Below are 27,937 nucleotides of genomic sequence, written 5' to 3' on the forward strand. Positions count from 1 at the left end.
AAATGGACAGACTGAAAAGACAGAACTCAATCTCAGGTGCTGATTCTTCAAAGCAGCCCTAAGGCACAATGGTTAAGAGCACTTCTCCACTTTGACAAGAGCCCTGCATTTCTTTTCTTTTTTTTTTTTTTTTTTTTTGCAGTACGCGGGCCTCTCACTGTTGTGGCCTCTCCCGTTGCGGAGCACAGGCTCCGGACGCGCAGGCCCAGCCACTCCGCGGCACATGGGATCTTCCCAGACTGGGGCACGAACCCGCGTCCCCTGCATCGGCAGGCGGACTCTCAACCACTGCGCCACCAGGGAAGCCCGAGCCCTGCGTTTCTTGTCACTGATCTGGGACCAGCAGTAATACCAGGAGCCCCACGAAGTTACTGGGAGGATTGAATGACAATGTGCACAGAAGGCTTTAGCACAGCACCGACCTAGAGGAAGTGCTCAGGAAACACTGGCTGCACGATTAGCACTCAGACCAAACCTCTGGGCCACCCTCTTCGGTCCCTTGTCGACAAGTAACCTATATTTACAGCGAGAAATGTAGTTCCTGCCTATCTGTCCATGTGGCACGCTGTACCAGAGTACAGTTAAAACAGCTTATAGAACTGCTGTTCTGTTTAAGTTACAGTGTGCATAACAGTACCAATGACTTTAGAAACAAATGAATGCCATGGATTGGTATCTGAATGTTATATTTGATTATTATTCAGCTAGTCTCCCCATGACCCCAAATAACTAATCGTTCACATTGGGCTTGGAAAAAAAAAACTCTGAGGAGGGACTTGATTTTGCACAAATGGTTCCTTCTCTTGTCTCCTGTGCTCTCTTCTTTTTGATGAGAAAAATCATGTTCTTGCCATGAAATCACAGGACTCATTTGTTTTAAGGGGCAGCCTAAGTAGCATTTGTTATCCTTAGTTACCACTGCTTTAAAGGGTTGTTGTTGAGCTGTGTGCAGCCTGCAAAGATGCTTTGGCCTAATTCACACTGGCCGTGAAAGCCTTGGAGTTAATAACAGTGTCAGTTTCATTTCACATGACACATGTCCTTTGCCATTTCTACCCGCCCTTTAAACAGAAGTTGTAGCTTCAGTACTTGGTACTGGCTGACAAGGAGAGCAAGTCAGTGCCAGAACAATTTTAAAGCCATCTCAGGGATGCAAGAAGGGATATTCAAATCCTGGCAATTTTCCTACAGATTAAATGCACACGATCAGATCCTGCTTCTGTTAACGAGCTAGAGGACTAAGTGACAGCAAACTACAGCTGAGCAGAAAAGGTTGCACACAGCTGCCTAACTCCTAGACTCCTAGCCTGTCCTCAGGCTGAGTTAAGGACAGCAACAGCATGGAATCTCAGCTGTATCCTTTAAGGCACGGTCGGAGATGCTTGCCTTTTGGAAGAGAGGGTTCGGAGGGCACATGAAAACGACTAAGATATTTGTAGGACTACTATGTGGAAGAGAGACTGACACTGTACACAAGAAAAAAAGGGAGGTAATTAGGGCCAAGGGCTGGATATTACAGGGAAACCCATAAGGGCTCAACAGAAGGAACTTTCTAATCATCAGAGCCCAACAGCTAATTCCATGATATGTATTTGTTTGTCCAGACAGCCGCCTTTGTGGATAATGGTAAGGTTCTCATCAATGGAGGTTTCCAAGAGGTTCAATGCACCGTTGGAAGGGGAAGTAGGATTATTTGATTTTTTAAAATAATGATTTTGTTGAGATATAATTCATGTCTCATAAAATTCATCCATTTAAAGTGTACAATTCAGTGGTTTTCAGTTGTGCAACCATCACCACTAATTTTGGAAGCTTTCATCAGCCTCAAAAGGAACCTCCACGCTCATTAGCCATCAACTTCTACTCCGCCCACCCCCGCCCCCAGCTCTAGGCAACCACTGATCTGCATTCTGTCTCTGCGGCTATAGTGGACTGTTCATATACATGGAAATCATACACTACAAGCTCTTGTGACTGGCTTCTTTTTTAATATTTATTTATTTATTCTGGCTACACTGGGTCTTCATTGCGAGCACGCGGGATCTTCGTGGCAGCATGTGGGATCTTCGTGGCAGCATGTGGGATCTTTAGTTGCGGCACGTGGGATGTTTAGTTGCGGCATGCGGGATCTTTAGTTGTGGCATGCAGGCTCTTAGCTGCGGCATGCATGCGGGATCTAGTTCCCCCACCAGGGATCGAACCCAGGCCCCCTGCATTGGGAGCGTGGAGTCTTAACCACTGGACCACCAGGGAAGTCCCCATGACTGGCTTCTTGCACTTAGCATGTCTTCAAGGCTCCTCCATGTTGTAGCATGTGTTCAGTATTTCATTCCTCTTGATTGTTAAATGATAGGGACTCTGATTTTACACGTTTTTTTCCCAATACTGAGAGCTCACACCCTAGGGCTTAGGATCTTTGGGTTCTTCTTCCTTGCACATAATAAAAGGATTCCCTAATCTCCACTGTGCAGAGTCATTTCAATTTGTACTATTACTTCAAAGGACACTACCCTTACTTTTCCAGAATGAGACAACTAAAGGACAAAAAAGCCACACTAAAACAGCAACCACTAAGTACAGCATTTCCACAGCATTTCTACTCTTCGAAGCACTTTTCCATTTCTGAGTTTCAAGTTATAACCATGAGGCCCCTGGCCAGAAGACCCTCGAATATTCTGAGGAAGCCACCTTCCTCGAGGCAGGATGACACCTTTGAGGTGCCCTCCTCATTCTCGGGGCCCCAGCCACTGGCCGCTTGGTATCCTACTCACATGTCATAGATGCAGTTCGGAGTGAAGGAGTGATTTGCCTTGTGTCCTAAGGAGGCACAGTACTTGGATACACGGTTGTAGGGCTCAGGCACATCAATGACCGTTTCTTCATCGAGGGAGAGGGTGTTCCCATTAAGAGTCCAGTCCCTGCTATCAACCTGCAGAAAACAAGAAAGCGAACATTAGAAAGGCCCTTCCTCCCAGGAGCTCAAAGGACACCGGAGATAGTAACTCATTTATCCTTAAACTTCACAGTTTGAGTGCCATATACATGGAAAGAGCCTAAGGCATCCCTTGCACCTCGATGGTGCAAACCCTGCACACTGATGGTGCAAAAGGCGTATGTGGGCAGCGCCGGGCAGCTCAACTTAGCATTTATTGATTTTCCCCTATCTTATATGAAAAAAAGGATTTAAAGTCCCTTTACAAAGACACAAAAAAGTAACCAGATGTCTACTTTTTTTAACATCTTTATTGGAGTATAATTGCTTTACAATGGTGTGTTAGTTTCTGCTTTATAACAAAGTGAATCAGCTATACATATGCATATGTCCCCATATCTCCTCCCTCTTGCATCTCCCTCCCACCCTCCCTATCCCCTCTAGGTGGTCACAAAGCACGGAGCTGATCTCCCTGTGCTATGCGGCTGCTTCCACAAGCTATCTTTTTTACATTTGGTAGTGTATATATGTCCATGCCACTCTCTCACTTCGTCCCAGCTTACCCTTCCCCCTCCCCGTGTCCTCAAGTCCATTCTCTACGTCTGCATCTTTACTCCTGTCCTGCCCCTAGGTTGTTCAGAACTTTTTTTTTTTTTGGATTCCATATGTATGTGTTAGCATATGGTATTTGTTTTTCTCTTTCTGACTTACTTCACTCTGTATGACAGACTCTAGGTCCATCCACCTTACTACAAATAACTCAATTTCGTTTCTTTTCATGGCTGAGTAATATCCCATTGTATATATGTGCCACATCTTCTTTATCCATGCATCTGTCAATGGACACTTAGGTTGCCTCCATGTCCTGGCTATTGTAAATAGAGCTGCAATGAATGTTGTGATACATAACTCTTTTTGAGTTATGGTTTTCTCAGGGTATACAGTGGTATATAGTGGCCCAGTAGTGGGATTGCTGGGTCATACGGTAGTTCTATTTTTAGTTTTTTAAGGAACCTCCATACTATTCTTCACAGTGGCTGTATCAATTTACATTCGCACCAAGAGTACAAGAGGGTTCCCTTTTCTCCACACCCTCTCTAGCATTTACTGTTTGTAGATTTTTTGATGATGGCCATTCTGACCAGTGTGAAGTGATACCTCATTGTACTTTTGGTTTGCATTTCTCTAATGATTAGTGATGTTGCATCCTTTCATATGTTTGTTGGTGATCTGTATATCTTCTTCGGAGAAATGTCTATTTAGGTCTTCTGCCCATTTTTGGATTGGGTTTTTTGTTTTGTTTTTAATAAATTTATTCATTTATTTATTTTTGGCTGTGTTGGGTCTTCGTTGCTGCGCACGGGCTTTCTCTAGTTGAGGCGTGAGTGGGGGCTACTCCTCATTGTGATGGGCGGGCTTTTCATTGCAGTGGCTTCTCTGTTGCAGAGCACGGGCTCTAGGCCCGGAGGCTTCAGTAGCTGTGGCGCATGGGCTTAGTTGCTCTGCGGCATGTGGGACCCTCCCGGACCAGGACTCAAATCCATGTCCCCTGCCTTGGCAGGCAGATTCTTAACCACTGTGCCACCAGGTAAGTCCCAGGTTGTTTGTTTTTTTGATATTGAGTTGCATGAGCTGCTTGTAAACTTTGGAGATTAATCCCTTTGTCAGTTGCTTCATTTGCAAATATTTTCTCCCATTCTGAGGGTTGTTTTTTCGTCTTGTTTATGGTTTCCTTTGCTGTGCAAAAGCTTTTAAGTTTCATTAGGTCCCATTTGTTTATTTTTGTTTTTATTTCCATTTCTCTAGGAGGTGGGTACAAAGGATCTTGCTGTGATTGATGTCATAAGGTGTTCTGCCTGTTTTCCTCTAAGAGTTTCATAGTGTCGGGCCTTACATTTATCACCAGATGTCTTGAATTAAAAGCAGGTGAGTGTTATGTCAACGAGTCAAAGATGGCGTCTGTGTATGGGCCCCTAGGTTGTTTATTTCTTCACTACTGGCTGAGACCTGTTACCTTAAAAGCCCATCACCACCAACCTTAAATTTTTACATACCCCACTGTTATTTTAAATAGCCCAAACAGAGCAGAGTTTTAGCCATTCAGAGTTTGCTTCATCCACAAAACCTCACCCCACATCTGCTAGGAGCAGATAGATAAACCCAGGACCATAAAGACGCCAGACTGTAGCTGTCCTTTGGAGTCCTTTGGCCCAGAGACCCCTCCCAGGCTACACATCACCTAGACATGTCAACCCCCTCTCCGGTCCTTCTTTTTCCCAGGAGTTCCGTTGCCCTGCTCCCCTCTGGACCTTGGCCCCTGTGCCATAAACCTCTGAACGGCCTCATGCTGGGAGGACACCCCGTCTCATGCAGCCCTGCCCAATCACCATCCCATATCTATAAAGCTTGTTGTGTGCTGCTGCCTCTTGTGGTCTTTTTCTTTAATCAGCCCTCAAATCCCTTGAACCTCTACAGAGAGAAGGATGAAGCCAAAGAAAAATGAAAGTAAGAACATCAAACAGAACCGGAAACCTAAGGAATGCAAAACTGAGCGCCAGAAAAGTCCTACACCTTTGCTGCAGATGGGCAATCGGTGTGACCAGCAGAGTCACGGACAACCAGTGTGCTTTCTCACCCACAGCAGGACTCGCTATCTGCTGTGCAAGCAGCGGGCATCCCTTCTCCCAACCAGTCCTGACCAACAGGCCCCAGCATCTGTGCATGCCAGCAAGGACAGCGTTTCGGAACTAACAGGATCACACTTTCATTCAAAAACTGTTGACACTCAGAGGTATACCATCTCTCCTGTCTGTAAGCTACAATTATGCTTTTATTTGTATCTGATATTCATTCAACAGATACTGACTGAGCACCTACCATATGCTAGGCACTGTTCTAGGTGCAGGGGATACAGCAGTGATGAAAGTGAAAAAATCTTCGTGGATCTTAATATTCCAGACCTGTTATGTGATTTGATATATGACACTCAGGACCATCTTCCTTATGTTGCCACTAGTTGTGTATTTTTCTCATCTAAACTTCATGAAGGCAAGGAGGCACCCTCATTCATTTATATAATGAGTTTCAGCACAGCGCCAGATTCTGCTGTTAGAAACCTTGCTTGAATTCTGCCAGTTACTATATTTGTGACTTTAGGCAAATTGCTTAACCCCTCTTGGCTTCAGTTTCCTTAGATGTAAAACGTTTGAATAAATTATGTGTCAGTATCCCGCGCCACCGTCCACAGGCTGAATTTCTTGGACTTTCTGGATTGACCATCACAAGGGGACACTGCGAGGCAGATCACAGCTCGGTTTCTGCACTGACATCTTTGTCTGGGCGGCTGCTTTGAATGTACAGTGACTTGATTATTTCTCGGCCTTTTGCTTTTTATCATTCCATAGGAACAAACGAAAAATGAAGACGTGAAGGTGGGACGTGAGTGATGGACTTAAGTCCCACCCAACTTCACACAAGTGAGACCAGGATGGACAGAGCCCTAGCTGTGCTCGAAGCATCAAGCTTTCACCCTTCAGCACACACTTAAGGAAGCTAGTTGTGAAGTAAAAAAGCAAAAACAAAAAAACACATATGAAATCTGAGAAGTGTATCAAAGATTGTGTCTTAAAGGCAAGAGGTGATTCAACTCTTCAACTTTTAATTTTTTTTGGAAATAGAACCCTTCCAGGTAAGGTGGAGACTATTGTATGGCTTTTGCACTGACAGAAGTAGGGGCCCTTCCTGTAAAGTACCCCACCCAAGGTCATAAATTAATTATTGACAGAGTCCGGTTGGATCTCAGTTTTTCAGATACTGGGTGTAGTCCAATACAAAGCAATTACTGTCTCCCTGATGGTACCAGCCCACTCTATAAAATAGCTGTGGAATGTAAAAAAAAAAAAAAAAAATCATACTAAGGCTCAAAATAAAGAGGAAAATTGGGACGTCCCTGGCGGTCCAGTGGTTAAGACTCTGCATTTCCACTGCAGGGGCTGCGGATTCAATCCCTGGTCGGGGAACTAAGATCCCACATGCCGTGCAGTGTGGCCAAATAAATAAATAAAAATAAATAAAAAAAAAAAAGATGAATAGACTTGATTTCACAACAATTAAAAAAAAATAGGAGGAAAATATCTGCTATAGACTGAATGTTGATGTCCCCCCTCCAAACGTATGTTGAAATCTCCTCCCCAATGTCAGGGTATCCGGAGGTGGGGTCTTTGGGAGGTGTTTAGGTCATGACAGCAGGCAGAGCCCTCATGAATGGGATTAGTGTCTTATAAAAGAGGCCCCAGAGAGCTCCCTCATCCCTCCAGCCATATGAAGTTACAGCAAAAAGAGGGACATCTATGAACCAGGAAGCAGGCTCTCACCAGACACTGAATCTGTTGGCACCTTGATCTTGGACTTCCCAGCCTCCAGAACTGTGAGAAATCAATTTCGGTTGTTCATAAGCTACATAATCTATGGTGTCTTTGCTAAAGCAGTCTGAGGCTGGCTATAAGACAATATCCAAGCATTTTACAAAAAACCCTAGCTTTTTGCTCCTTTATATTCCTAGTGAATATTAAAGTAAAAGGACTAATGAGAAAATTAATAAGGGTGCTTGAAACAAAACCCTTTAACCAATCATGCTGATTTTCCACTTCTACCCCGCTCACCTCTTGGTGTGTAATTCGGACTCCATTATAAAAAGACATAACAGTATTGGGTCCCACTGCTACCTTTGAAAACAGTCCTTCTCCAGCACTGGAAATGAGAGATTCCGCAACATAAACCCTAAACAGAAAAAAGGGGCAAATAATGATTTTTTTTTAGTTTGATATGTCATCCCTTACATCAACCACCAAAATAGTCTTATAGCTACGGGATACAAAATGTCAGTTCATAATAATCCAATGAGGAAGTAAGAAACAGTGAAACCACATATTTTGGCATTAGAAACTGGAGAACTGTTACTTATTTCTCTCACTGCTCTCTAATAAAGGGATTATTAGTATATATTCACAAGGTAACTCAGTGCTTGATAGAAGGTTTTTAAAAATTTGTCTGTTTTAATTAATGACAATTTCCACTGTCTTCCTAGATAAGGCAAACATTTCCCAAAGCTAATTAAAGCTATACCTAAGTTTCTCAGTGCCAAATAGGAGGGAAAGACTGTTTTAATGGGGCCCCAAGATGAATCTTTTACATAATAAAATATATCCAATAAGCACTTCCCAACAAAGGAGTTTATAGCAGATCAGCTCAAGGACCAAATCTGGCTGTGTCCATTTTTGTAAATGAAGTTTTATTGGGACACAGCCACACCTATCTGTTCAATATTATCTATGACTGCTTTAGCATTACAAAGGTAGACTTAAGTAGTTGCAGTAGAGACGCACAAAGCCTAAAATACTGACCACATGGCCCTTTATAGGACAAGTTTGCCCACCACTGGTTTATAAGAAAACAGCACTCATGATTACGGAACTGGATTTAGTAAGTAAGTACATGCCCTGTCCACAGGATTTCAGTTCTTCTGGCCCCTGTGATGTAATGACTCTGGTGGAACTGGTCATCTGGGATTTTTGTTATGTAGATCTTCTGCTTATTTGATGGGCTGGAAGGCTGAATTATTGCTTTTACCTCGACTCTCTCCCTGGGACAGAATTATACGTCCTGCTGCTTGGCCGCATGACTGCCCTTCAGCTTGGGCTGAGGATACATCCCTGCCTGACTGACTTTGGTCTTGGCCATATGATCTGCTTTGCAACTAGGCAGAAGTGACTGCAAAGCTAGGTCTCGGATATTAAGAAGCAAGGCAAGTTTCTGCCAGCTTCCTTGAGTTTCCATTCATCTCCACAAGAAGAAGATGCCCCGGGGGGCTGTTGCTCCCTTAGCCTGAGTCTTGGAATGAAGGCATGTGAGACAGACTGGAACCCAACTTGAAACCTGGAGTGTAGCCTAGTCCAGCTGAGCCGAGTTGAGCCCAGTCAAAAGTGGCTGAACGTCAGCCAATCTACAGAAGCATGAGCGTAAAAGAAAATGTTTGCTTTCATAAATCACTGATAGTCTGAGGGTATTGTTATGTGGCATCATCACAATGACAGTAACAAAAAATGACTGATGCATACGGTTATGGTACTGTTGTGTTTTGGGGGCTAACAAGAGACCAAACCTTTCTCCCTGCAAACAGTCCAGAGCCTCGTGTCAAGAAAGAGGCCATTCATTCATTTTGACATTGTGGTGTCAGCCCTGTCAGTTAAACCAGGGAAGAGGCCTTTTCTCCGATGGGGACGGGACAGAAACTGAATAGAAGCCACGCTTACAGAGTGAGGCCAAGAGAAAGCCAACTGCAGATGGCACTCTTACCCACAAACAGGCCAGTCGCTGGGGAATAAGAACCCCAGGCAGGGGACCAGAGAAAACCATACCAGGAGCTTAGAGTTTAGCTAGGGTATGAAATGGAACAGGGCTTGACACTCTGGGAGGGATCTTAGAGAATCAGAAACTTGTAATTTATAAGCTGGAATGTTTTTATGCTTCTTGTATTTTCTTTGTTTCACTCCTGTCTTCCCTTAGTGAATAAAGAAATCATCTCACATTCCAGACCCCCTCAGCTGGGCTAAGTAGAAAAGGAGGCATTTGGTCCCTGCCTCGGCTAGAGCTTTCAAGAGTGTGAAATGCTCCCTAGGGGCCAGCAGGGGCTAAGGCACAAACTGTGGCACTAGAGCCCCAAGAAAGGGGACGCTTGAGCAGGGCACAGCTGGCTGCCCGGCCCAGCTGCTGTCTTTGTAGAAGCTTCATTCTGGGACTGACACACAAGCTGTTCTGCGCTTTATGGGTGGAAAAACTTCCTTACAGGGACAGATTCTATATGACAATAAAAACACTCTTCCTCGGAATATATGACTATTTTTTTCTGCTCAAGAACTCGGCCTTAGCAGAGGGCCAATAATTCCTACCACAAGGGTTATTTAATCTCACATAAATGGTGCTGTTTAAACCACATGGAAAAAATTACCTCTCTGATTCATATGGATCTGGAAGAAGGGCATTGGTAGAAATGCAAGATGAAGTTGACTTATCAAAGTGGTACACCGAACCTAAAAGGCAAACAAAAATCTCAGTACAAGGCCCAGAGTTAGGGAAGAGCGTTCTCTCTATCCACAGGACCAGAAAGAGTTAAATAATGAAAAGTGTTATTCAAGTTAGGCCAACTAGAATGAAAATCTTCAATATAAATGGATAGTTTTCTAGAATGATAACAGGTTTTTATGATAAGAAAGTTTACTGGCGCGGGTTAGGGGAAAAAAAAAGTTTACTTATGCTGAGTGTGCAAACATAATAAATTTCTTAGCTTCATTCTCCATCCTATTCACATGAATCTCTTGGTGATTAAAATAACATCCATTATATTTAAGAGAATTTATGATTGTGAATAGATAAACCCCAACTCCTCATTTTGTTACATAGTAAAAGGTACACATATGGGTTTTATTTCTTTTCCTGAATATCTAAGTGGAAAAAATACATACAGATAATCAGGAAAAAGTTAATCTAACGAAATACTTTTTTTATATTACTCCTGAAATGCTTTCACTTTATTCAAGAATATAATAATGAAGATGGATACCATGTTATACAGCGTAATTTACTTTCTCTCTTTCATTCTACAAATATCTGGAATTACCTGGGTGCTCTACATGTAAGCATCACCCACACCATTTGGTACAACTGATGTTACACCTCTAAGATCACTTATGATTGGAGAATCATAAGTATAACAAATATTGCCAAAACGTCAAATATTCTCATACGAGGGGATTAAAATCTGCTGTTTTGTTTGTTGAACTTTGTGATGTTGAATTGAGTCGTTAAAAGATATTTTTAGGTTATTAATGAATACAGCGATTGTATGTTTAGTAGATGGGAACGGTAACATGTGGTAATATTAGTTCTAATTAAAATATGTGATAGAGGGACTTCCTTGGTGGTGCAGTGGTTAAGAACCCGCCTGCCAATGCAGGGGACACGGGTTCGATCCCTGGTCCGGGAAGATCCCACATGGCGTGAAGCAATGAAGCCCATGCACCACAACTGCTGAGACTGCGTGCTGCAACTAGTGAAGCCCGTGTGCCTAGAGCCCGTGCTCTGCAGCAAGAGAAGCCACTGCAATGAGAAGCCTGAGCACTGCAACGAAGAGTAGCCCCTGCTCGCCACAACTAGAGAAAGCTCACGCACAGCAACAAAGACCCAAAGCAGACAAAAATTAAAAAATAAAATAAAATAAAATTTCAAAAAGTTCAATGCCAAGGGAATATTGTGTAAAAAAAAAATATGTGATAGAATGAGATAGTAGCTGACTGGCTAGATAACATGCTTCCTATAGGCAGGTTTACACCAGTCATTACAGATTGCTGTGCAAGATATAAATGGATAGTTTTTAGGTTTGTTCTGGAGTTTCGTTCTCAGGTCTTAATAAACAGCCATCAGAAGTATCTTTTAAAATCCCATTTTTGCTTTTGAATTTTCTTTATTCATATGGTTTAAAAGCTGCTTGTGTAATTACAATTTTTAATCAAGAAAAAGCTTTGTCATGAAAATTTGAGATCTCTCTGGTCAGATCAGATTGGATAATAGTTTTAAATTTTTCTTGTGGTTTTCTTGATACTAGACACAGTCTATAGAAGCCAACCACCCACCCTTGGCAATTGTCTCCTTCACTAAAAATAAATTCAGCCTCAGCAGAATTAAGGAGAACAGACTGCTTTTGATAAAGCATTAACAAAGTCATCTTATTTCTATTAAAGTGGTTCAGAAGCCAATTAGTAATTTATTCCAGAAACGAAGGTACACAACCGTCCTAGAATTAATGTTCGTTCTCTGCAAAGAATTAGCTTCAGAGCATCCTCCCAGAGCACAAGGAAGACATACGGTGTTCCAAAGGCTAATAAGTAAAGAAACAAGTTTTGGAACTGGAGGGCTTACTCCAGCAAAGTCAATTATTTTAGGTACTAAGGCATCACAAATTATTCCATTAAGCAATTCCTAAGTGGTTACCAATGGCTACCAGGTCCTCTTTCTGTTTCCTTTTTTTATACAATCAAAACCCAAATTAATGGGCTTCCCTGGTGGCACAGTGGTTAAGAATCCGCCTGCCAATGCAGGGGACAGGGGTTCGAGCCCTGGTCCGGGAAGATCCCACATGACGCGGAGCAACTAAGCCCATGCGCCACAACTACTGAGCCTGCGCTCTAGGGCCCATGAGCCACAACTACTGAGCCTGCATGCCACAACTACTGAAGCCCACGCTCCTGGAGCCCATTCTCCGCAACAGAGAAGCCACTGTAATGAGAAGCCCACGCAGCGCAACAAAGAGTGGCCCCCGCTCACTGCAACTAGAGAAAGCCCATGCGCAGCAACGAAGACCCAACGCAGCCAAAAATAAAATAAATAAATAAAATAAAACCCAAATTAATGTCTCAAAGTAAAAGTCAGAAAACAATCCAGATCACTCGGTGTCTAACCAGGAAACAGACCATTTGAGTATTTCAGAGAGAGAGAATTTAATACAGGGAACTGGTTACACAGAGGCTGGAAGAGCTGGGAAGCCAAACAGGGCAGTGAAGAGCCCAGAAACTGGCAAGAGCAGAAGGCCAAAACCCTGAGCCACAGGGACAGAGGCAGAGGCATTCCTGGAGCTCTAGAGCTGGAGTAGTCCAGGGAAGCTGGACCCGTGGGGGACCGTCCTGCTGGGAGATGGAATCAGGAGACAGGCCACTGCTGGGGACTCTGCTGGACACAGAGAGGGCTTCTCCCTGCTCCTGTCCCTCTCCGTGTCCCCAGCCTGTGGCCAAAGCCAGACAGAAGCCCCAGGCACAAGAGCCTGGGGAATGCAGCCTGCAAGGGGCAGAAGCCCCATGCAGTAAAGCAGGGCAGGGAAAGGCTGAGGAATGCACCCGGACCAGCACACAGCCCATTAAAGGAAGTTAGTTCAAAAAAGAAGAAAAAACCACTTTCAAACCAAACATTTCTGTGGAATACACATTCTGTTGTGCAGAAATTCTCCTGTGAATTCCCATCTCCCTTCCTTAGACTAATACTTTCCTCACGAATGTACTAAGTGCCAACCACACGTAAAGCACTGTGTTAGGGGCTGTGCAGATACCAGTGGGAGTCACATCTCTTCCTGCCCTCAAGGATGCATCTTCTTCAACGCATACCGTCCCTCCCTCTACTCCCTTAGACAGGCCTGTGCTCCAGGCAAACGGAAGGAACCCTTTCCTTTTCCTCCTTTCCCCTATCGTTGGTACTATGACCTGTGACTAGAATTCATCCATTCACTTGACAAACGTTACTTCTAAGAGGTGAGCCAAGCTGTAAAGATAGAATAGGCAGGGACTTCCCTGGCGGTCCAGTGGTTGGGACTCCTCACTTTCACTGCTAGGGCCCAGGTTCAATCCCTGGTCGGGGAACTAAGATCCCACAAGCTACGCAGCCAAAAAAATAAAAACTAATAAGGGCCTACTGTATAGCACAGGGAACTCTACTCAGTCCTCTGTAATGGCCTATATGGGAAAAGAATCTAAAAAAGAGTAGATATATGTATATGTATAACTGATTCACTTTGCTGTACACCTGAAACTAACACAACGTTGTAAATCAACTATCCTCCAATAAAAAATTTTTTTAAATCAAATTTTAAAAAATGGGAATTCTGATTTAATAGTCCCAAAGTGGGCCTGACAGCCTGCATTTCTAAGAAACATCCAGCTGATGCTGATAACTGTGTTTAAAAAAAAAAAAAAAAAAAAAAGATGGAAAAGACATTAGCCAGGGAATGGAATTCCTATGGAAAGAGGCAAAGAGATGAGGAGAAAAGAAATTCCAGGCAGAGGCACAAGGAGGAACTCAGCAAGAAGTAAGTGGAGACGGAGAAGCAGTTTGTGGATCCAAAAGCACAGAGAAAAAGGAGAAGACGGTTGTAGGAGGATTTTAGGTGAGATACTCGATTTCTGTTTCCCTCTTCCCCTCCCTCAACCACTGGACCAGAGGCCACATGACCCAAAAGCCCTCATCTGTCAGCCAGTCAGTGGTTCAATCACTGTAACTGGAAGAGGAAGGAGAGAGAAGCAAAAGGAGCAGAACACAGAGTAAAGACTGCGCCCGGTGCCTCCCAGTCACCCAGAGCAGCTATGGTTCCTGACCCTTTTGAGACTCAAATTGTTCAACCTATCCTTAAAAGAACTGCGCCTGCTAGAATCTTGCCAATAAATCCACCCCCCTCCTTTTTTTGGCCTTAAGTTAGTTTGAAGAGGGTGTCTGTTATTTGCAACCAGGAGTTCTAAGAAAAATCATCATTCCCCTCTCACTTCCCAAAATGTGTTTCGTACTTATACTAAGAAGAATGTAATAACCACAGTAACTTTCCTGATGGGGGCTTTATGGTAGGTGCCACTATCTGTATTTTATAATGAAAAAACGGGTTCTGAAAGGATAACTAACCTGCCCATAATACAGTAAATGTTGGCACTGAGACTCAAACGAGGTGACTCTTAAGTCCAAGACTCTTGCCACTAAAAATGCTGCCACTTCCAAATGCTGCCACTTTTAAAATCTGCATCACCAAGTGGGATCCTCCCCTAGCTGGAGTCTCCTCATTTCTAAACCTTATAACACTGTCTCCTTTTGGAATGGATGTGAAGAGTGCAGATATTAGAGTTTGAAGTTCAAAGATTACTGTTACAACTTAAAAAACCCTTCATTTTGGAATGATTTTAAATTTACAGAAAAGTTGCAAACATAGTAGAGTTCCCAATGCCCCTCACTGCTTCTCCTAATGTTAATTTCTTGTGTTACATGGTACATTTGTCCAAATTAAGAAACCAACATAGCTGCGTTAGTATTGACTGAACTCCAGACTTTATTCAGATTTCACCAGTTTTTCCACGAATGTCCTTTTTCTGTTCCAGGATCCAATCCAGAATCCCATATTGCATTTAAAATGCCTCAATTTTTAACTTAAAAAAACAAAACCAGAGACATTTATAACAACCCAAGTTGGACCTAAATGTAAAGTGCTAGGCTTCCTATTTTTGGACTACCACCCTTTGGAGAATCTCCTTCCAATCCAAACAGCTAAATATTATTTAGGCCTATCAATGCCTATATATATTATCTTTTCTTTTTTTAAAAAAATATTTATTTATTTATTTGGCTGCACCAGGTCTTAGTTGTGGCATGCAGGATCTTTAGTTGAGGCACTCAGGATCTTTAGTTGCGGCGCTCGGGATCTCTAGTTGCGGCATGTGGGATCTAGTTCCCGGACCAGGGATTGACCAGGCCCCCTGCATTGACAGTGTGGAGTCTTAACCACTAGACCACCAGGGAAGTCCCTGTATTATCTTTTCTACTTTATTCTCCTTATACCTTAACTTGGATTGGAAATACATGTATGCATATTTCAAGGAATCAGACCGATTTAGCTTTCTTAATATTGTGCCACTGAAAATACAAAATCTTGATGTTTTTCTTTGTATATCTTCCAGATTTTCTACAAGAAATAATTTTATACTCAGAAAAAAAGTTTGGTGTGCCATCCTGTACTTCTAAAAAGAAACAGGATTTTTTCTAACATTGATTCCAATAGGATCATTCATGTATGGAATATGTCCTCCAAGAAGATGCTAGACTTTGAAGAGGGCCCGGGTGCCAATGTGCATTTATCCTTCCCAGTCAAAGCTCAGGCTGAATCAGCATTACAATCTGTCCCAACTTGGAGATCTACCTAATTTGATTCTTTATCAGTTAAATCATTAAACTGTTTTTTTCCCTGAGATATAATATTTAAAACTGATTAACTTACTGCTGTCATTTCTTCACTCCTTCTGTGCGTCAGAATTATACAGCTATGCCCTTGTCAGATGAGTTTTTAGCATGTGCCACTAAAGTGCATGGTGTATATTACCCTGTCTCACTGATGTCCGCCTTGGCCATGTGACTTGCTTTGACCAATGAAAAGTGGGTGAAAGGGACTTTGTGTCAGTTCCAAGCTGAGGCTTTAAGAGGCATCATACGTGTCTGCTCATGCTCTGGCTTCCTGTGACCACCTGAGAGAACTGACCCAGGCCACCACTGTCCCTTTAGATTGGGCCCAGAATTAAGACATAGAACAGACTCAGAGCTGACTAGAAGCCTCAGGTCCAGCCTGGCCTGGCCACGCCCCACCTGGACCAGTCGAGTACAGTTGCTTAGCAGACCTGTGTTTGCTGTTGTAAACCACTGAGATGCTGAGGTATCTGTTATGCAGCCAAGCTAATACACCAGACTAGACAAAGAAATTAACTTCTCTTAAGCCTCAACAACCCGTTTTGGAATTAGAGCAACCCGTCTGAAGCAGATTCAACTTACTTCCAGGCATCAGTTCAAAGTGAGGCCTTCCTTCTTCAGTGGACAGAAGAGTAGCCAGTTTCCCTTCTATCATCTCTCCATCAATGAATTTTCCATACAGGGCAGTCCTCTCATCAGGGTACACATACGCTATCTTTTCTCCAGTCATCTCTCCATCTTCATTTACTTCTCCTACAAGGCTGCCTCCATCCTGATGGGAGAAACCCAAAACCAGAAAATATTATATATAGTATTTATCTATATGACATGAGTTCAAGACATTTCCCTTGTGCACTGCCATTGTTAACAGCACTAACATGGATCATAACGGTTTCAGAACACAGAGCTTTTCACATGAGCGTGAAAAGCATGATGTATCTCTCTCCTCCCCATCCAGTCCCCTGTAAGTTATATGCACAGGGGGCATATAGCCTGCTTTAGAGAGTCAAAGACGGAGCTGTGCTTTAGGATCCTTGGACAAGCTCCTGATACTCTAACTTGGTTTGTTATCTAAGAAACAAACATGTTGTATTTGTGATGTAAGTTACAATCATCGAAAGGAAATGTAACTAAGGGTTACTTTGGGGCAATATCAAATGTGATGAGGTAGCAGGACAGTCTTACTATTCCTATGATTTCACTTCTCAAATATTGAATTCTGGATTTCTGGTCTAGTAAGAAAATCTTTAGTTCAAAGGTACTTAAGAATTAGTTCAGTATACATGAGTAATGGGAGTCATCTGCACTTTCTAAGGGATAAACAAAAGGACTTGTGGACACTGCCTTTCTGAGAATTCTATTCCATCACTTTTTTTGGAGTTAGAAGGAAAAGTGAAAAACGATCAACTAAATTCTACGCCCTTCCCCATCACTTCTTTCTTCCCACTCGTCTTTATTTACTTCTCCCTTCTCCCTCCTTCCAGGAGAGAAGTCAGCTGTGCTTCCTCTTTAACTGTAATTTGCTTCATTCCAAAGGGTCATTAAATGCTTTAGGGCAGAGGCTATCAGAGAATTCTGCATCCTGGTACCAGTGCTAGGGATACAGTAGATGATATAAATATTTTTAAAACTGAATTGGGATACTAAAACCAATAAATAATTTTTAAAAATCTAATCTAGGGTGCAAGAGATGTTTCCCTTTTTTTTTTTTCCCCATCCAGAAGGTCCTTATGGTATAACTGAAAATCTAAGACCTTCGTGGGCCTGACACAAGACTAGTAAGCCCATGACATCTTCTAAAAGCTTGGATATTCCCCCAACTGAAAGGTTCTAGAAGCAGCTACTCAAAGTCAGTGATGTGGGACGACTTTTAAGTGATTCCAAATGCTGTTTACAGAGAGACGGCAGGAAGAAATACCACCAGGTACAGGATTTCTACAGTTCATCGTAGTCCAATTGCTCTTTGGAGAAAAAAGGTTATCAATTAAAAAACGAATCACAGCACTTCCATAGAAACAAAAATACTTGGAAGCATTTTTCATGGATAGAAAGTGCATTAGCGACATATTATTGCTCTTTCTCCTTCCCGAGTTAATTCTTAATAACCCAGCCCGTACGGGGATGATACTTTTTGCAAGATCTGCCTTCAGGCTTTCAGTGACTGAGCTGAATGGTGTATTTATGCTTCTTATATGCCGTAACTAATATAAGCCATCAACATGATTATTTCTTCAGAACAGGATTCTGTCTTTCTAGGGTCTCACGTTTTTCTTCCCCCTTATGTGCTTTAAACTTCCAGTTTGGGGGGCAAATGATTTTATTTGTCTAGAATGATAAAGCAGAGATTCTTCTTTTTTTTCCAAAAGGAGTTATGAGTTGTTTTTCTTTTTTTGCGGTACGCGGGCCTCTCACTGTTGTGGCCTCTCCCGTTGCGGAGCACAGGCTCTGGATGCGCAGGCTCAGTGGCCATGGCTCACGGGTCCAGCTGCTCCGCAGCATGTGGGATCTTCCCAGACCGGGGCACGAACCTGCGTCCCCTGCGTCGGCAGGCGGACTCCCAACCACTGCGCCACCAGGGAAGCCCGGAGTTATGAGTTTTTAATTAAAAACTTTCCATCACTGTTTTAAGGTCAAATTTTGAAAGAAATAAACTGTCCTTAGAGTGAGCTCACAAATCCTGTAGGGAGGATCATTATTTTTGCCTCCCCTTGTTCCTGCTTTGACTTCATGTCACAAACACTTCTTTGTTGGCTGTGTCAGGGGTGCTGGGGAAGAAACTGCTCCTTTTTCTCCTCTGCTCAGTGGTTCCCCCTCATGGGAGGAGAAATCGTTCACTTGGTTAGTGAGAAGGCAGGATCTGACACCCACTGACACCCAACTCTACTGGGTAGGGGTTAACGGCATAAGGCTGCTGCTCTCATGTGTTCTGCACTTTCGCTCACCTGTCCTGGGAACTGACAGTGCCCACAGGCTGCACCTGCTCCCCTCTCGGTCCTCTCCTCTCCCTGGGGAAGCTCCCCCAAGCAGCCCTACTCCTCAAGGGAAACCTGCAGCTTTCTAGCTGCTCTGTGGGCAGCTGGCCCATCCGTTTAGTTCAGAGGGGCAGGAGTAGAAGCCCAGGCCACATCTCCAGTCCAACTCCGCCATAATGAAACCAACGTCCTGATCCCTGACACCTACGTCTATTTCTTAATTGATTCCCAGTCCAGGGAGCAGAGCAGTGGGGTGTGATTACCAGCCTCCCCCAGCCCCGACCCCAAATGCCAACAGATACTATATACAAGTGTTATCAACCAAGCTGATTTTTAAAGCTTGTAAGTCCCTAGTGCTTCTTCCTTCCTAAGGCAGAGTCTTCTCTCGGTGCTTTAAAAGACAGTGACTAAGGCTGAAGGCTAAAATGCAGCTGCACATTCTAGGTTTCAAAATGCAACTACATTGAGCCAATCGGATCCATTCACCTCAGTTCATCGTTGATCTCCTCTAGGGACTTAAACTGATCATAGTCACAAGTAAAATGATAGGTAGTGGGAGAATCTGGTAATCTGTGACCTCTTTCCTAGACCCACCCTCACGAGGAATTCCACGTTCCCAGGCTTCAAGATTCACTGTCATATCGGCAGCTCCCCAGCACTGGGCAGCAGGAAGCTTATCCTGCCTACTGATGAAGCAACGAAAGTTTCAGCCTTCCTAACTGGTAAGTACCTCCATCTCTTCTCCCTCTGTAACTGAAAGGACTTGTGAGCTATTGCAGATCCTACCAAGAGAATGTGTAAATGCTTTCGTAATTATTTTTAAAAATGTTTTACAATATTTTTTCTTATGCCTAGAGTATAACTTACTTTTTAGGAACAATAACGTGTAAATAGATTTAGCTGGGACTACTCTTCTTGTTATACATGTTTTTATTAATACTTTTAAATCAAAAGAGGATACGGTTAAGACTAAGGAAAAAAACGTATTTTGACTTAAGCTCTGGACAAAATAAAATATTTCCTCAGGTTTATTTTCTGAAACATTTTCTGGAAATTCACTACAAACAGATGATGTATTTGAAATGCAAACAAAAATTACAGCATTAATTCCCAGCCATGGGTTTTGCCACATTTTTTTGCTCTAGTCAGCTCCAGAAAGATCATAAAATGTTAGCAAATACTCAGAGGCAAGTTAATTTTAATCACCTTGATTTAAGCAAGATAAACCAGAAAGCAGGGAGTAGGATTGTAAGATCAAGTAACAATAGTGTAGTAAGTCCAAAAAGATGGGAACTTGCTGGATTAGTTCTTACCTATGAGAAAGAGTAACATTAATTGCAACAACGAGACATTCCACCATCTCTTTCTATATCCCAAAGGAATATTTTTAAAAAGCAATATATTTTTGTCTTTATTAGTGGTACAATCAAACCAGTTTGTCCCAGTTTGTTTTCATCATGACTAATCATTCCTTTCCAAAGCCACCCTGAGGAGAAATTCATAGTAGATCGGAGCACAACAATCGAAGTCAATAGTGAAACTGTGAGAGGATATCCCCCTAAGCTGTTGGCTTCAGCTACCGACTCTCAAGTTTCACAGCCTCTCATTTCCTAAGATAGAGAATACATTTTGTTATTCATTGGGAAGACTCGAAGCATTGTCTTAACACTCGTTACTTTCCAGCAAAATGAACAGTCGTGAGGCTTACTGGGTAATATATCCAGCACACTCCATGCCGAATGTTATCTTTATATTGTCCCTTGAAGATCAGTCTTCCATCTGTGTCGTACTCCTGGGCAGGTCCATTCAGCTCTCCGTCTACGTATGTGCCCTGGAGAACTCCTCCATCCTCATAAGTGTAAACTCCCTGGCCCTGCAGGGCATCATCCACATAATATCCCTCCAGGGTGCTGTGAGAGAAGGGAGAACAAAAGAGAACAGTCAGACAGTGACTCAACTCTCTTAAAAGAAAGGATCACACCACGCCCAGCTCTGTTCCAATGCTGGCCTGTATTCAGTACATCCTCCTGAATTCTCCGAGATTGCTAGGAAAAATACTCCCAAGATATGGGTAGGATTAGATACTGAAAGGGAGATTTAATTCCTAATCTCCTGGTTCCTATTAATCCAATTTCTCTACTGGAGGAAATACAGAAGAAAGAAGCCACAGGTGGAAAAGAACAAGCCTCATCTAAGTATGTTTCCAAGGCTAGATGCCAACCAATACCGGGCAATAGAAATTCTGGTGTTACCCGTTCCACACATAAACCACCCTTTCCACACATAAACCACTCATGCTTAATTTCCCTCAAGAGTTCCAGAATTCACTGGGAGTTCTCAAGGGTCTTTCAGATGGCTTGTATATAGTGGTCTCTAGTAATACAAATGTGGTTTAGAACGTGTAGATGTCTGCTTATCTGTCTTAAGCCATTAATGCATTATTTATCGGTGACAACCATAACTGGTATCCAATCAAAAGTATCCCCATCCATCTCTTTGGAAGATATATGGGGATTTACTCGTGTGTGCGTGTGATCATGGGAAATAGGGGCAAGTAAGGAAGATGGCCCGCTCAACCTTGCTACTATCATTAGCAGCCTGATAAAGTTTGAGACCCGTCGTCCTGGAACAGAAGAAAGCTCACAAGGGTGCTCAGGGTGATTTTACAAGAACCTTTTTCTCTCCTCATAAAACACTCCTGGAATTTCAATACATGTTTTCAGTGTCAGCCTCGCAAAGGCCATTATGCAATGAAACTAACTTTATCCAAAAATTCCCTTCATGAACTGGAATCTGGAATGAGGGGAAAGACCAGCTCAAATTATTTTTTACAATTAAAAAGTAAGATGTTTAGCAACAAAGACAGTTTGATTATTTTAACATGTGCAGATAACACTCATTCATTAATTCAACTAACAGACATTTACAGGGTGCCTTCAAGTAGTGAGCGTCGTGTGAGGATCTAGAAAGCATGATGAACAAGACAAACACAGAACCAGGAGACAGGTACTGGGGACAGGTGGGACCCAAAGGGGGCCATGGGGACCGAGGTGGCTGCACCTGAGTCTGCCTGGAAAAGTGCTGTCTTGCTCTAATGAATGACAGAATGATCTGTAATTATTAAATGAAAAGCACAGTCTAAATAACGATAGTATAATTACAATGTAATCAGAGGCTATTTGTAGTCTCCCAAGGAGATAAATCGTTCTCTTTCAGTTTTGTTTGTGCTATCAATGATAAACAGGCCTAGTAAATTCATGAAGAGAAAAAGGTGCACTTTACCACAGCCCTTGCATCAATAATCAAAATTCTACGTCAGTGAGGTCGGAATTAAGGAGATTCGGCTGTCATTAGACTCCTGCCATGAAAAAAAAGAACCTTGGTGAAGGATTACTAATCAACTGACATAATGATGCAATAGACAGGGCAAAAAACTATTTAATCATCTATCTTCAGTTTGGGGATTGCCAGATAAAACAGAATATGCTCAGTTAAGTTTGAATTTCAGATAAACAACAAATAATTTTTTAGCATCAGTATGTCCCAAATATTGAACTGGATATAGTTTTACTAAAATATTTTTCGTTGCTTATCTGAACCATTTTGACTGCGTGCCCTGGATTTTTATTTGCTAAACCTGGTGACCCTATGGACTTTGAATTCTCAGCAGCATTCAAAATGTTACTGTGTATGTTTGGGCAGAATTATCCCCTGACAGACCAGTCTGCCAATGTTTCTTAGGTTTATGATGAAATCTACAAGGCATGGGTCTCACGAATCAGTTAACCAGTCATGTGGGTTTGCACATATTTCCCCCAGGTCATGTCCCGTAGTTTGTCCCGCCCTCCCTCAGAGCAGAACCTTCCCTTATTAGTATCATAATCCTAAGAACAAACTGCTCTTTCCCGCAGCTCAACGAAGGTTAAGATTCCCAAATGCAAATTCTTAGGTATTGGAGAGCAAAACTTACTGCATTGTTTTCCAGCCCCTGCCTGAGGAAACAGCTTAGCTTCCTTAGTACATTTTTTTGGTAGCTTGGATGGAATCTGATAACAAAAAGGGGGCATGTTATCACATGACCTGGGGTCTCCAGGGCAATAAAAAATGATAAGGCTTTGAAATCCTTTTATTTCAAAGGAAATAAAAGCTTCTTAGTCTGGTGTTAAAGGCACCACCTTTCTTTCTAACTTTTTCCTCCAGAGGAGGCTGGCAAACCATGGCCGGCTGCCTGTTTTTGTAAATACAGTTTTACTGGAACACAGCCATGAACATTCCTTTCTGTATCCTCTGTGGCTGCTTTCATATGACAACAGCAGAGTTGAATAGTTGCAACAGAGGCCGAATGTGGCCCAAGAAGCCTAAAATATTTACTATCTCACCCCAGGCAGAAAAAGTTTGCCGACTCCCGCTCTAGAATCCTCTGCTCACATTAGTTTATTCACTGGCCCCAAGCACACATCTATGTATCTTAGCTCCTATACTATGTTTTCCCTGCCTCTTCCCTTAAAACATATGTAACCAAACTTTTAAAATCCCTGAGGACACATTCAGGAAAAAAAAGTTACGGGTCACATTTTCCTTTTTTTAAATTCAAAACAAAAATGACTTTGGGAAAAGAATGAATATTCTCCAACCTCTGGTCTTTTTCTATTTCAGAAAGAAATCGACTATGAGAAAATGGCACTATTTTGTAGCAACTCAATCATTAATATCTGGTTATATCTGAGAAGTAGCTATGGAGGAATAACTTTCTAATCTTCCTTGCTGAAACTGGATTGGGAGCTGTGTTGTGGAGGAAGGTGTTCTCATCACTGGCCTCCCCAGAGCCTACCCATCCTCCATATGGAGCCGTACTTCCCACAGAGTCTACCTTGACCTCTGCAACCACAGTCACTGAAGCCTAGTCATGGACTAGTACAGGATGTGCCACGTCTTTATCCATGATCAGCTTACGGGTCCTATTTCTCTAAATAGATTGTAAGCCCTTTACAGGAACAAATTAGGCATTATGTATTCCTCCCTAACATATAAACACAGCATATCTTCAAGTGATATTTCCTAAATGAAAGCGTGGAACTGGGATAATCTTGCTTTGAGAAGAGAAAATTGAGAGGGAATGTAAGGATGTTAAGAGTATTTCTCAAGTGCAGGGAGGATTCTTTATATGAAGTGTATGTGCATACAGTCTGCAAGTTAGGGAAGTTTCTTAAACGCTCTGCTTTATTTCTCCATTTGTAAACTGCAGTTGCTAAAAGGGTTATTAAAAAGTACATGGGTTAATACATATTAAGTGCTTAGAAGATGATCTGGGACATAATGATTGCTCGAATAAATAACAGCTATTGTTATTAAGCATGCACTTTCATATACATGATGGTAAGCTTTCTACTGAGAAACTTGGCCTAAAACAGCAGCAGCAGGTGAATAGATCGTCAAAGAAACTGACAACACTGCTCTAAATCTACTTAAAAAAAAAAACAAGTAAGGCCTTCCGTGGTGGCGCAGTGGTTAAGAATCCGCCTGCCAATGCAGGGGACACGGGTTCGAGCCCTGGCCCAGGAAGATCCTACATGCCGCAGAGCAACTAAGCCCGTGCGCCACAACTACTGAGCCCACGTGCCACAAACCACTGAAGCCCATGCGCGTAGAGCCCGTGCTCCGCAACAAGAGAAGCTACCCCAATGAGAAGCCCACGCACCGCAATGAAGAGTAGCCCCTGTTCACGGCAACTAGAGAAAGCCTGCGCGCAGCAACAAAGACACAACGTAGCTAAAAATAAATAAATTATATATTACTTAAAAAAAAAAAACACACAAGTAAGAAAGATCCCTCTCTGTCTGAGGGGAAGGATGGAATAAATGCTTCTTTAAGTGAAAAAAGTAATATGTATTCATTGTAAAGTGAACAAATAAATCAAATACTACAAAGATGTAGAAACTCCCAGTACTCTTACCCAATTTGGCAATTTACCATTTAAGACTTTTTTCCATTTATATATTAAGCATTTTCCCACCTGTGTGGTGTTTTTTTTTTTTTAACAAAAATGGGATCATATCATACACAATGTTCTTGACTTGTATTTTTTTTAAATTTCTTTCAACATCTTGGCAGATTTTTTAGTATGTTAAGAAGCTGCAAAACTGGTTTGATTTTTCTGGTACCAGCATCTGACTCAAATAACTCGAAAACATGGAGAAAATTTAAAAATCAATTTTAATTAGATTTCTTTCTTTCCATATACACAGACCATTTTCATCTGTTTTATCAAAGCTCTTGTACTTAAATTTCCAGTATTAAATTAAATGAGAAAATCTAACTTACGAAGAAATGAAAATTTTTTATAATTATTTACCTAGACTGAGACAGCTGCAATCTATTCAACTATTTTCATTTTAAAATTCTCTTTAATATCTGAATACACAAAAGTGTTCTTAGGAGACTAAACAGCTTTGGCTTTTCCTTCATATTTTGGCCTCTAGAAGGTTTGGGGCTTTCCAGCTCCTGAGGCATAAACTCTGTTCCCTCCCCCACTGTGTTGCCTTTCTTTTGTCTGGTATAGAATCAAGAGGGAAATTTTAAATGAATGATAATTTTACTTTAAATTCCTGTCTCTAACCAAATTAAATTGTGACTCTTAGTATTAAAACATTGTCTTAAGAACTAGTTATACGACAATATATATTATCTCTTTTTTTTTAATTGAGATAGTACTGACATATAACATTATACTACATATTATCTCTTAAAATCTTGAAAACTAAGTAAAGAAGAACATCAATAACAAACCCAAATCATCTGCTGGGGCTATATGCAACGAGAAACTTCAGCTTCTTCCAAGATGTGACAAGCAAACTGAATGGAGCTCTGTAATGCTTCCATGTAATCCAGTGCACTATCTTCAAAGTTTCTTATCCTTTAATAGAAGATCTATGAGTCCGTAGGTTCTGATTGTTATAAAGTCTCAAGATAACAGTAAAATATTTGAAGAGCAATTAATGAAATTTAGTTTTGTTCTCTAAAAATAAACCCTGAGAAAACCCTGCTGGCCATTGTTATCAACGGATAATAATTAACAGCAGTAATAAAATATAATAGTAATAATGATAACAATAATAATCTATCCTTGATCTTGAGGACCTTATTATGCTAAGTGAAATGTCAGGCAAAGACAAATACCGTTATGTGGAATCTAAAAGAGCCTAACTCATAGAAAGAGAGTAGAGCAGTAGCTGCCAGGGGCTGGAGGATGGGGAAATGGGGAGATGCTGGTCAAAGGGTACAAACTTCCAGTTCAACTTGGCTTGAATCTCAGCTCCAGCTCTTACCAACGAGGTCACCTGGGGCAAGTTATTTCATCTCTCTATGCCTTAGTTTCTTCATAAGTACAACAAAAAAGGATTATAAAATCTACTTCACAGATTGTTGTGAAGGCTACATGTCCAGCTTTTGAGCAGATGGTAGGTATTCAAAGTTATCCACCTCATTCCCTCTCCCTTTCTCATACATCACAAAAATCTTTGCCTCGACCAGAACTGTTCCTCAGAATACAGATGAATGTATTTGTTGAGCCTGGTTCCAACAAAAGCGATACAGAAGGGACTTTTGCCTTGTGGGACTCCCTTGTGGGAGGTTGGGATACATGAGTTCCAGCTCCAATTTCTCTAAAATGTGACCAAGCACTTTCTAAAAACCAGACAAAAGAACTCCTGCATGGACCTGACACCTGGAAAACATCAGCCTTCTCAGCGGCTCATCAGATGGGCAGCTTCTCTTAGGCTACCTGGTCAATGATCAACTACAAGGAGCCAGCTTAGCCGGATTCGTTAGTGGAGCAAATCAACATCAGAAGATGACTTGGGCAGAGGAGGATAAGTCATGGAGTAGCAAATAGTATCTTGAAATCTAATTGGCATGTCCAGAGGAAGCATCAATAATGTAAAAAAAAAAAAACCTGAATGAATTCACTTATCTCTCTCTCATAATCAGGCTAAAAACCACATGATGCCCTAATATCTCACAGCCCAAAGCCAAACTGCATTGAAATATCTCTTTCTTGTTACCATTCTAAGATTTCGAGAAGTCCTGCTAAATTGTCTTTACATCCACCAATCTTGTTTGAGATGAGAACAATTCAGGAAAAAAAATACATTAACATGAACATCCAGAATCTGGGATTAGTATAAAAAGTAGAGATGTGTAGGGCTTCCCTGGTGGCGCAGTGGTTAAGAATCCACCTGTCAATGCATGGGACATGGGTTCGAGCCGTTGTCCAGGAAGATCCCACGTGCCGCGGAGCAACTAAGCCCGTGAGCCACAACTACTGAAGCCCGTGCTCCGCAGCAAGAGAAGCCACCGCCATGAGAAGCCCACGCACCGCAACCAAGAGCAGCCCCCGCTCGCCGCAACTAGAGAAAGCCCGCGCGCAGCAACGAAGACCCAACACAGTCACAAATAGATAAATAAGTAAATTTATAAAAGACAAACAAAAAAATATCTCAAAACTAGCAAACATTCTGAAGCTTCTGAAGCTGACACAGTAGTAAAAAGGTAAAAATGTACATTTTGGCTATTTAAACTGGTTTAGAAATAGATAGCTAGTTCCTTATTTTACCTCGAGTATTCTCTGCCAACAGTGGTGGCAGAGAATAAGATGCTTAAATTCTCTGCCAACAGTGGTTTACCTCTGTGACCTGAGGACGGGGGTAAAAAAAAAGGGGGGGAGCATGTTCACTTTATACATTTCTGTATTTCTGGAAGTTCTTTTTTCTACCAAGTATTTGCTACCTATGTAATTAAAAAAAAATAAAATATTCTGCTTCTGTTTTTCCAGGCCATCTTTCCTGGTGATCTGAATATTTAAAATTCTTATTCAGGTTAATCATATTCTATGTAAAGGGGAAAACTGATTCCAGAACTTTCTTGATATAAATTTTTATTTGTTTGAAACGTTCTCACAAACCACACACCCAGTCTATGGCATAGATTGTGGTGACAGTTTCATGAACGTATACTTAACTCCAAATTCATGAAGTTGTATATGTTAAATAGGTACAGCCTTTTGTATATGAATCATGTCTCTAGTTTAAAAAAAATCGCAATCAGGTTTTATATAAGATTAGAATGCATCAGGCCAAATCTTCTGTCACTACACTAGAATTTTCCAAACACAGCCTCCTGTAACTGCAAATAAAGCCTCTGATGGGAACATAAGCGAGTACTA

At 41.9% G+C, this 27,937-nt stretch overlaps 1 protein-coding gene across 10 annotated transcripts in view; it reads right to left on the reverse strand.

The window, feature by feature from the left end:
* Positions 1–27,937, reverse strand: part of SETD7 (SET domain containing 7, histone lysine methyltransferase) — a 91,911-nt gene that overhangs the window by 11,855 nt on the left and 52,119 nt on the right. For all 10 annotated transcript variants that reach the window (XM_060147669.1, XM_060147668.1, XM_060147667.1 and 7 more), the window contains 5 exons: positions 20,426–20,627; positions 16,328–16,517; positions 9,939–10,020; positions 7,594–7,711; positions 2,772–2,929 (listed from right to left, as the gene is read on the reverse strand). In XM_060147669.1, the coding sequence (XP_060003652.1) occupies positions 2,772–2,929; positions 7,594–7,711; positions 9,939–10,020; positions 16,328–16,517; positions 20,426–20,627 (750 nt within the window). The remainder of the gene's footprint in view (positions 1–2,771; positions 2,930–7,593; positions 7,712–9,938; positions 10,021–16,327; positions 16,518–20,425; positions 20,628–27,937) is intronic.

Source organism: Lagenorhynchus albirostris, chromosome 4 (genome assembly GCF_949774975.1).
Source record: "Lagenorhynchus albirostris chromosome 4, mLagAlb1.1, whole genome shotgun sequence".
Taxonomy (NCBI): Eukaryota; Metazoa; Chordata; class Mammalia; order Artiodactyla; family Delphinidae; genus Lagenorhynchus; species Lagenorhynchus albirostris.